Source organism: Cetorhinus maximus, chromosome 8 (genome assembly GCF_964194155.1).
Source record: "Cetorhinus maximus chromosome 8, sCetMax3.hap1.1, whole genome shotgun sequence".
NCBI lineage: Eukaryota > Metazoa > Chordata > Chondrichthyes > Lamniformes > Cetorhinidae > Cetorhinus > Cetorhinus maximus.
This window is the reverse complement of record NC_135886.1, coordinates 130,915,005-130,924,891: the sequence shown is the minus strand read 5'-3', so window position 1 is coordinate 130,924,891 and position 9,887 is coordinate 130,915,005. Positions and strand designations below refer to the sequence as shown.

Genomic DNA, 9,887 nt, shown 5'->3' with positions numbered 1-9,887 from the left:
CATTTCAAGTCCAAGTATCCTTGAAACAATGAGTCAACTGTTAACTACTGACTAACAACCTGTGACACTGAAAATTAACTCCTACAAATGTGGAGTCTTATTCCTTCATAATTTACTACTTCAAATATATAAACCTAAAATATACTTATGGATGATACAGATAGAGTTTATATACTGCTGCAAATAATACAAACACAAGCAGTTCATGTAATTAGTATTTACTGCATTATACTGAGTATAACAATTTGCTTGAATACATTTAAAATTTACATTATTACAATTAAAAGTGCATATTTTGTGTTCTACATATAGGTTTATTCAGGTCTGTACTGAAAAAAAAACATTAGTTGCAAAACAAGACATGGATCAAGGCTTTTAAATTTTACTGACCAATTTTTAAATATCGCAGTGATTAAAGTCAGTGTTCTGTTGTACTTGTCATTGCTTCACTATGATCAGCATTAATCTTAAAACATGAAGGCATATTTCTAAATTCTTCAATTTGTACATAGGAATGTGATTTACTACATTTTCTTAAAGAAGTGACCTAGGCAACAGAAGCACATTCAACTGATATTTTCACCTCTATACAGTACAAATAGGGAGTTCAATAAATGGTAAAATTATTCATTTAACAATTTAAGCACATCAGTTTGAAACTCTATCTTCAGATTACTTTTTACAACAGGGCTCAAATGCATATCTAGACTTTGTTAATGTAATGATTCTCAAAAGTAATTTGTTTTATTGGCTGTAATCAAAGTGAGAACAACTGGAATTCAAGCCCAAAATATTAAAACGGGTGCCAAGACTATGAATGTTGTGTTTTGGTAGCAAAAAGCTTTAGTAACTGGAATGCTGACTACCAAAGGCTGACAGGTCTGCTAGCATTCGCGACCACTAGTGTAGACAGCAAGGAGAGAACTCAAACTCAGTTATACTGGATGGTGTTGAGGTTTTAATGTACCAGTTCAGGCTGGTTTTCCACAAAAGGCAGAACGCCACTGACGTAGTAGGCAATGCCAAGAGACAACAATGCGATGACAATAATGAGCAGCAGAACCCTCCAGAAGCCCAAATCATCTACAAACTCCTGCCAGGTGGATCGGAAGCTAGAAAGGACACCGTCTGTATTCTGAAGATTCGGATTCAGGAGTGAGTGGCTCTCCATGGCACTTAAGAAAAAATAAATAAGTTTGCATGTGGATCATTAATACAACTTCAGAGCTTAATCAATCATAAGTTATTTATAAACCTTCACTTGGTATGAAGGAAAATATTACATTTAAGATTCAAGAAATTCTATTTAACTTCTTTTTTAAATCATTTGTAAACAAGAGCTGTTTTCTCGTAGATAGGTTCAAATTAGTTTTCTCGGCAAGCCATACACCAACTTTACCTGAGGGGCTGATGGTCTGTTTCCCAGCCTCTGATGGTGTTGTTCTGAGTCTCCTGCTCGCTAGAAGATGCAAGAGAGTAGTTAGGGAATAACTCCCCCTCCTGTGGGGAAGCATCAATCCTTAACTCAGTATATTCTTATAATGTGCAACTGAGATCAGGGACTCCATAAAACCTACACGTTGGATCCTGTGATGCCATATATTGGCACATAAAGGCATGAAAATCTGGCTAGATTAAAAACTTGAGGGTAAACAAAACAGATTTTTTTTTTAAGTGATATCTGCAACTTTTGTGAGCAAAGACAGCTGGGGAAGAAAACAAGCAACTGAGATATTGAAGTCCACAACATTTACTCTGTATATCTGCCATAAAAAAGTACCACTGCATTTTAATGGCAAGATTCTGTGCAGCAGCTACTGAGTGTAGCACAATTAAGCTCCAATCTTTATGATTTCTTTAAAAAAAAAAATTTTGAAAAATAATTTCAAAAGCTTACTTTGCAACATTCACATTACCCTTAGTGAATGTGAATATCAATGACTGTTTTAAAAATGACTACAAAGAGCAACAATTTTAGCCAACAAATTCTATTACTATACAACCTTTCAATATCCCTTTCTTTCTCCCCACTATGCTTAAAGGTATTGACTGCTCACTGGGGTATGATTCTAGTACTTCAAGCAACCATTCTTCAGTGGGTACTGACTCAGCTATTCAACTATAATGGGCATCACAGACACACTTATGCTGTCCCATTTGACATTAGCATCTCCAGCCAGGGACACTGAATGACTGTCCAGAGCAGAACCCCAAGGCAACTTCTCCCTTGCTACTTAGGAACAGGAATAGGCCATTCAGCCTCTTAAGCCTATTCCATTATTCAATGAGATCATGGCTGACCTGTATCCAAACTCCATCCACCCATCCTGATTCCATTACCCCTTATTACCCTTGACTAGCAAAAGTCTATTCATTTCAGATTTTAAATTATTAATTGAGCTAGAATTTACTGCTTTTTGTGGGAGTTTTCCACACTTCTACTATCCTTTGCATGAAGAAGTGCTTCTGAACTTCTCTCCTGAATGCTCTGGCTCAAATTTTAAGGATATGGCCCTTTATCCTGGACTTCCCTACCAGCAGAAAAAGCTTTCTCTATTGCATCAATTCCTAGCTAAATCCTAAAAAGCAATTAAATTACTCCTCAACCTTTTATGTGCCTCTACCCCATAACGATGCGGCCAACAATCAGATGTACCACAGCTCTGATCAGGTTAAGGTGTCAAAACTGGGACTGTCCTGCTATCATGGCTCGGAGTGACTTACCGTTTTAATCAGCTAAACCAATGACTAGGGTAATTACTCTACAAATCATAACCGAAAATGTCTCATTTTCTTGCACTTTTGAACTGGTGTAAAACAAATCTCCCAAATCACAATAGGCAAAACAAATTGAGCAGCAAGAAACATGCTTTCCAAAATTACATACTGCACATGCCTCACAGCAGGTTCCTGATCTCAGTCGGGCCATCGAGTCAAGGAGATGCATCATTTCATGAGGAACAGGAATTAAGGACTGGGGATTGATGCGGGAGTAGTGAAGGTTATGCCTATTTCTAAGCACTCAAATGAGTGGCAGTTCTAGCCGAGATCTGGCATTAGTCCAGGGATAGTTTGAATCATAACAAGAAACCCTAGAATGCTATATGGTTAGGTTTGCAAGCTAAATTATTCATACACTTGCAAGTCATTTAATCCAACTTAATGAATAGAAACAAAGTACCCTTAAAACAATGCAATTGACTTTAAAATCAAAAGCTAATCATAATCATAGTGCTAAAATATTTTCTAATTCATAACATACAAAATTGTCTTTCCAGTTCAGATTTTCCTTATAATTCAATGATTACCTCTCATTTTCTGCAGTCTGCATGATCTCTAGTTTAGAGTGAGTTCCACGGTTGAATCCTTTCACCTCTTGTTCCTCCAAGGACTCCAGCAACTTGATGGCATCTTTGTTTACTCCTCGACGTTTTGCCAAAACAAGTGGGGTGGCACCATGATGATTGCTTGAGTTACAAAAAAAAACATGAAATAACGATTTACATCCTTGCAACAGGCCACCCTCAGTTGTTTCCAGTAATTGCTTAGGAAAAATAAAACCTTGGTCACAGCTATCAATGCCTTTTCGTGTTTAATTTCTGAACAAGATAACAAAAATCAATCCAGGCTTAATCCTAAGGATCAAACAGAAAATCGAATCATACATCCAAAGTTAGTTCTTGTATGCTGCACTGAAAAACATCAATACATTATTGGTCCTTTTACAAGCCCATACGAAACTACCTACCTACAGTGCCACTGAGGGAAAAAAACAGTAACCGTATCTAAAGCATCAACCATCAGCTACAATATGGGCCCTCCTTCAATTTCTGTTTTATGTTCTCACCAGTAAAGTGCTTTACAATCAAAATAAACATCTTTTGAGAGTTTAAAAACAAAGATCATGGGTCATTGCAGTAAAGGAGCTTTGCTTCACTGCAGCCAACTGTAAGAATAATGGAATTGTATGACCTGACTGACTGGGGAGACCGTTGCCATTTTTATCCGCAAATACAGGCAGTTTCTGGCTATAAAACTGTCAAAACATGTTCTATTTCAAGAAATGGAACTGCAGTCTTCAGGATGTGCGACTGGAGCAATTCATATATTTTCAAGGCAAAATTAAACTGAGAGATTAATGTTAGCAGGACCCTGATGTAACTGCACTGATCAAGGATTGCAAACGTATCTAGATTGAATCTTTCCACAGCCCAGAACAATTATAACTACAATGTGTTAAGCATAGGTAGTTGACAAGAATAGTTAATCTGGATCAATTGCCTGTGACGGAAACAGTCGATATTTCAACTCATACTCTTCCCAATAAAAGGCTATGGATAAGGGTGGGCAATTTAGCCCCCCCAAACAGAAATGGGGCGAGTGGGGAAGATAGACAAACTGGTTGACAAACCAGCAGAGAAAATATCGGAGGATCAATCTCTGGCTAGTCTAACAGATCACCTGTCAACCGTGGTTCAATGGTAAGCACTCTCTGCAGGTGGTTGTAGGTTTGTATCCCACTTCAAAGGCTTGAGCACAAAAATCTAGGCTAACAACAGTGCGGCACTGGGAGTGTGCCGCACTTTCGGAGGTACTCTCTTTCAGATGGGATGCTGGAACCAAGTCCCTGCCTGCCCCCTCAGATAGGCGTAAACAATCCCATGACACTATGTCAAAAAACAGCAGGGGAGTTCTCCCTGTTGTCTTGGCCAACATTTATCCCTCAACCAATGTCATTAAAAACAACAGATCATCTGTTCATTATCTCATTGCTGTTTGTGGAACCTTGCAGTGCGCAAATTAGCTGTTGCATTTTCCACCTTATAAGTTACTACACGTCAAATATACTTCATTGGCTGTGAAACACTTTGGGACATCCTGATGTTGTGAAAGGTGCTATATAAATGCAAGTTCTTCTTTCTTATCCCAGTGAAGTAACTGAAAGAAACAAAGGAATTGTGAATAACCAAGAGTGTGAGAGGTCTAAGACAAATACAAGAAATTGGGACAGATTGAAAAAACTTGGGGAAATTAAAACAGAAGGCACTGGCACGATAAAGCAGCTCCTCTGTTGACTATCTTTTTCTTCTTGGAGAAGACTAAACCCTGGCCAGCTTCACATTCTGAACAAAATCAGGGCACCTCACAAAATGTCAAGTTGTCGTTCTACTTGGCTAGACACCAACAGATTCACCCCAAATTACCAGGAACCACTGCTTGTTGTGAGGGAAAAGTTACTGAAGTCAAATGGACAATGGAGTGTCAAGCTCTAGAAGAAAGTTTGAGATATTATTCCTGCGTCTTATATTAAACTTTCTTGCTACAATGTGCAATAGGCCATGGACAGAAAGGTCAGTATGAGAATGGGAGAGGAAGGAGAGTTAAGGTGGCAGGCCACGGAAAACTTAGGCTTGCCTTTTTTTTGTCCCCCAGCTGTTTATTTCCAATTTCTAGCATTTTTCTGTTAACTATTTCTGTCACAGGTATAAATTTTTTGGTACTAAATAACAAGGTGTTTGATAGAGAAATGCAAATTAACCATCTACTGTTCTATAAAGGATTAGTACAGTACAGTATAAAGGGTGAAAGAGCCAATCCAAATGTTCAAAGTCAATGAATTCCTCATACAGTGTTACATTGTAATCATCTCAGATAGAGGTGGTCTGGATTCAAACACATAAATGCACCAGCTAAATCCTTTCAGCTAGAAGTTTACTGAAACCAGTACAAACTTGCCTTTTGCGTAATCTTACCAAGTTCTGACAAAGGTTCTATGCCTGAAGCACTACTGAAGCTGTTCTCTCTACAGATGCTGACTGAGCTTCTGAGCATTTCAGCCATTTTTTGTTTTACATTTTCATATTTTGACTTACTTTTCTATGAAATAAACGGTAAGGATCCTTGGCTGCTATCGTAAAAAGCTGCTCGGCCACCTTAATAGATCCGAGCTTCTGTAACCACAGTAGGACTGTGGAGGAATTAATTCAGGTGTTACCCCAAATACTATACATACATCAGCCATTTAAAATCTGGCAACCATGCTAAACTCTCCAAGGAAATCACAGCATGCAAGAGGCTTACTGATTCAGATAATGTGGATGTCAAGCAGCTGCTCACACAATGGATTTGTTATTGTGCATTTCTTGCAGATACAAGCCAAATCTAAAATGGCACTAGAATATTAAATCTACTTGCTGAAAGGGAATGCTTTAGGACATTAACTACTTAGACCAGAAAACATATAGTCTCTTAAAACAAGAGATTATGTACTAAAGATGGAATTGTAATGTGTACTGTAGGTGCAAAAACAAAATGGGGAGTGTTGCAGGATTTATAACTTGAACTGAAAGTCAGAACTAGAGGGTATGAGTGTGAAAAAAAAAACATTTAGTTTCAGCAAGCTTGTTTATATGTTTATCATTGTAATAACTTTAAGAATGCCAGTCATTCTGGTCATGAATTCTTACCTGCAATTTACTGATCTCTAATCCACCCCAAGAATTTACCAACAGCTACATTTACCTGGGTTCCCTCTACTGTACTCAGGGGATAGGCCAGGTCAGCAAGTCAACATTACAGACTATTCACAACTAGATTCTCCTCTTCTAGGTCTCAGGAGTAGTGTGTGTGTACATATATATATATTGTATCAGTAAAAGGCATCTCCTTTTCAAAGTTTAAAATAGGGAAGAGAGGGCCTGCAAGACTACAGCAAGGTTATTTTCATTCTTGACTAAAAGATAAGACTATGATCCAAGTGAGTAGGAACTATGTTCTCAAATACAAAGATTATAAGGCATCAGTTCCTGAACAAAGATTCTAATAGTTCTGCAGTGAATGGTGGATAAACTAAATCTGGAGATGCAAATGCATGGATGAGGGTTTCCAGCGGTGCTGAGTTTGGCTAAACAATAACAATCATGTCATAAGTGATGTTGTGGAAAGAAAAGTCAGCAGTTTTGCCAAGGCAGTTTTGGTGGCAGACCGATTGCCGGTTTGAAACTGTGAGACTAAACAGAATATCACCTTGAGGAAGCAGTTAAGAAAGGGTACTGAAATTGGCACATGGGCATTTTTGTCAGGTGGCAAACATAATAGCTTCCATCTTGCTGATGTTGAGCTGGAGAATCTCACCCAGGACCTTATATCTATCACTACCTCAACAGTTGTGGAGTCAAAGGCAGTTGCAGAGCTGGGTGTCTCAACTCCATTTATAAGGATGATGTCATGTAGGTAGGTAGGGAGGGAGAGGGAAAGGAAGAGGATGGAACCTCAGAATACTATGAGAGCAGGCTGTGTAGAAGCACAGAAAGTGAATATAATAACTATAACAGGATAGGTAGGAATGGAATTAAGATAGGGCAGTATTAAGGAAGAAAAACCACAGAAGAGATTGGCACAATTGACCAGGTCAAGACCTCCAAGAGGTTGAAGAGAATAAAGAATAGTGCACCACCGTGCCATACAAGTAGTCTCTCAAACTCGGCAACCTCGGGACCAAATCCGTGCCAGATTTTGGATCCTGCTGGTTTTCAGGTCAGGTCAAGGGTCACTCAGACCACTTGGAGCGTGGGAAAAGACAGGACTGTGAAGCTGATAACTAGTCAGCGTGCCACTGCGCCAATGCAGCACCCAGCCACCAAGCCGCTAAGTTATTTTACTCATCTAATAATAATAAAAATTCACGCATGGTAGCTTAAAAAAAATTTGGTTTTCAGACAGTCGGATGTATTACGTGCCCAGACAATGAGGGACATTGTTCATTCACAGGGAATCTGGAGTTGAATGGGAAATGTGAACAAAATGATATTGACAAGCTGTAATAGGGAAACAAAATGGAGGAGTTGTGAACAAAAATTGAGTTGGAGTTAATCAAGGTCATAGATCTATTGAGTAAATTCCAAATAAAACTCAAAAGCTGCCTCAGCTTTACAATGAGGCAAATAACATGATCAAGCATTTTAGGATAACTACAAGCTGTGTAACTTATCAGTTGCTACTTTGTCAATCTTAGTGCTAACAGCACATTAGCTATTGTTAGAAACGCCTACTTAGAGTAGAGTAAAGCCATTGCCTGACAGAGCTCATTGCCCAGATTCCTTGTTCTCTGCTTTAAACGCAGTCAAACCAGGTCGTACAGGTATGACACATTTCAAATACAAGTATCAGACAAACACTTCCACCTGATATGTTCTAAATGCTCATTGATAGTTCCAGGATAGTGATTGCAACATTAAAAATTGTGTTGTACTAAACATGAAAATGTAAATATGCATCTAGCAAATACAGAACAAACATGCAACAGCAGATAGTCCCATATTATTTTCAGGATGCAAAGACAGATAGATTCTTGTCTAACAAGGGAATCAAAGATTAATCGGGGGTTGGCAGAATGTGGAGTTGAAGCTACAATCAGATCAGCCATGATCTTATTGAACAGCAGAGCAGGCTTGAGGGGACGACTGGCCTACTCCTGCTCCTAATTTGTATGAAAATTGCAAAACGGAAACTGCTCAATTTTGTTAGGCAAGTGTATTGAGGAAATATGGAACCAAGACAGGCAGGCAATCTACCTGAATGGAGGAACAGGCTCATCTGAATTGGTGTCAACTGTGGCTCAGTTGGCAGCACACTCACCTATAAACTACAAGGTTCTGGGTTCAAGTCCCACTCCAGGGCTTGAATACAGAAATGACACTTGATTGCAATTGGGAGGGCGCATTGCACCTTCAGACGAGGTCCTATGTGCCTGCAACAAAAGCAAAATACTGCAGATGCTGGATATACGGAGGTGGTCAGCCAACAGCAGCGGAAAGAAACAGAGTTAACATTTCAGATCGTGATAACCTTCCATCAGTAACGCCTGTTTGGGTGGATGTAAAAAGATCCTGTGGGCACTATTTCAAAGAAGAGACAGGGAGCTGTCCTGGCCAACACTTATCCCTCCATCATCACAACAAAAATAAAACAAGATTATCTGGTAGTTATCACATTGCTGTTCATTCAGTAAGGTTGGCGCTGTACTGATGTTAATCCGTGATGCTGACACAAAAGGGAAACAGGCTTTTGCAGGGGTTAGTCCTGTTGTCAGGATCCCCCAGAGACCCCCCTTACCCCGGCCCCAGGGACAGAGCCCAGCCAGCACCCACCAGATGTCGATCTTGAGGCCGTTGGAGACCAGGAACTGGATGGAGTCGACATGGCCGCAGAGGTGCAGGGCGGTGTTACCCTGGTTGTCGGTGGCCAGCAGGTCAGCCCCGAACTTGTGCAGCAGGCGGCAGATGTCCACGTTACCCCGGGCGGCGGCCACATGAAGCCCGGTGCGGCCTCGGCCGTCGCGGATGTTGGGGTCGAAGCCGCTCTCCAGCAGCCGCTTGGCGTAGGTGAGGTCGCCGTCGATGCAGGCCTGCAGCAGCGGCACCCCGGTCTGGCAGGAGTCATTGATGAACACGTACGACATGGCGGCCCCTTCTTCCCCCTAATTACAACCGCCGCCGCCGGCCCTGCCCCGCCCCCACCGCCTCCCCCTCAACCCTCCAACTGCGCAGACTCAGAGCCAATGACGGCGAGAGCCAGAGATCAAAATTAGTGCGTGAACCAGCAATCGGCCCTTCCGCCTTCCCAACCAAAATATATACCCAGGGATGGAAAACAGCTATTGTCCCCAGTGGAAAGAAATATTTCATATTTTACCAATCGACCACTTTCTTTAGGGGGCTCATTTATTTGGTCAACTATCCTCGTATCTTCTTACAAAATATAAAATAGAACCATAGAGTTATACAGCACAGAAACAGGCCCTTCGGCCCATCGTGTCCGTGCCAGCCATCGAGCATATTTTTAAAAAGTAGAAATATAAATTGTTTCCAGCATTTTCTGTTCTTATT

The 9,887-nt window shown here is 40.4% G+C and overlaps 1 protein-coding gene across 2 annotated transcripts; it reads right to left on the bottom strand.

Annotated features, from left to right (window-relative positions):
• Positions 1–202: 202 nt before the first annotated feature.
• LOC144683986 (ankyrin repeat domain-containing protein 46) lies at positions 203–9,544 on the bottom strand. Of its 2 annotated transcripts, XM_078547643.1 has the most exons (4): positions 9,150–9,544; positions 3,309–3,467; positions 1,400–1,459; positions 203–1,175 (listed from the first exon to the last, which is right to left on the bottom strand). In XM_078547643.1, the coding sequence occupies exons 1-4, from the start codon at positions 9,458–9,460 to the stop codon at positions 959–961; spliced, it is 747 nt and encodes a 248-aa protein (XP_078403769.1). In that variant the 5' UTR covers positions 9,461–9,544; the 3' UTR covers positions 203–958. The 2 variants fall into 2 exon arrangements, with proteins under 2 accessions (XP_078403769.1, XP_078403770.1); XM_078547644.1 differs by lacking the exon at positions 1,400–1,459.
• Between the last annotated feature and the right edge of the window lie 343 nt (positions 9,545–9,887).

Bases quoted from the DNA above. Each gene is read 5' to 3' on its own strand.
- LOC144683986 (XM_078547643.1), bottom strand. From the start codon at position 9,460: ATGTCGTACGTGTTCATCAATGACTCCTGCCAGACCGGGGTGCCGCTG. The intron at 3,468-9,149 runs GTGGGTGCTGGC...TTGTAACTCAAG, and splicing joins GGCCTCAAGATCGACATCTG to CAATCATCATGGTGCCACCC. The intron at 1,176-1,399 runs GTAAAGTTGGTG...TTTTTTCTTAAG, and splicing joins ACAGACCATCAGCCCCTCAG to TGCCATGGAGAGCCACTCAC.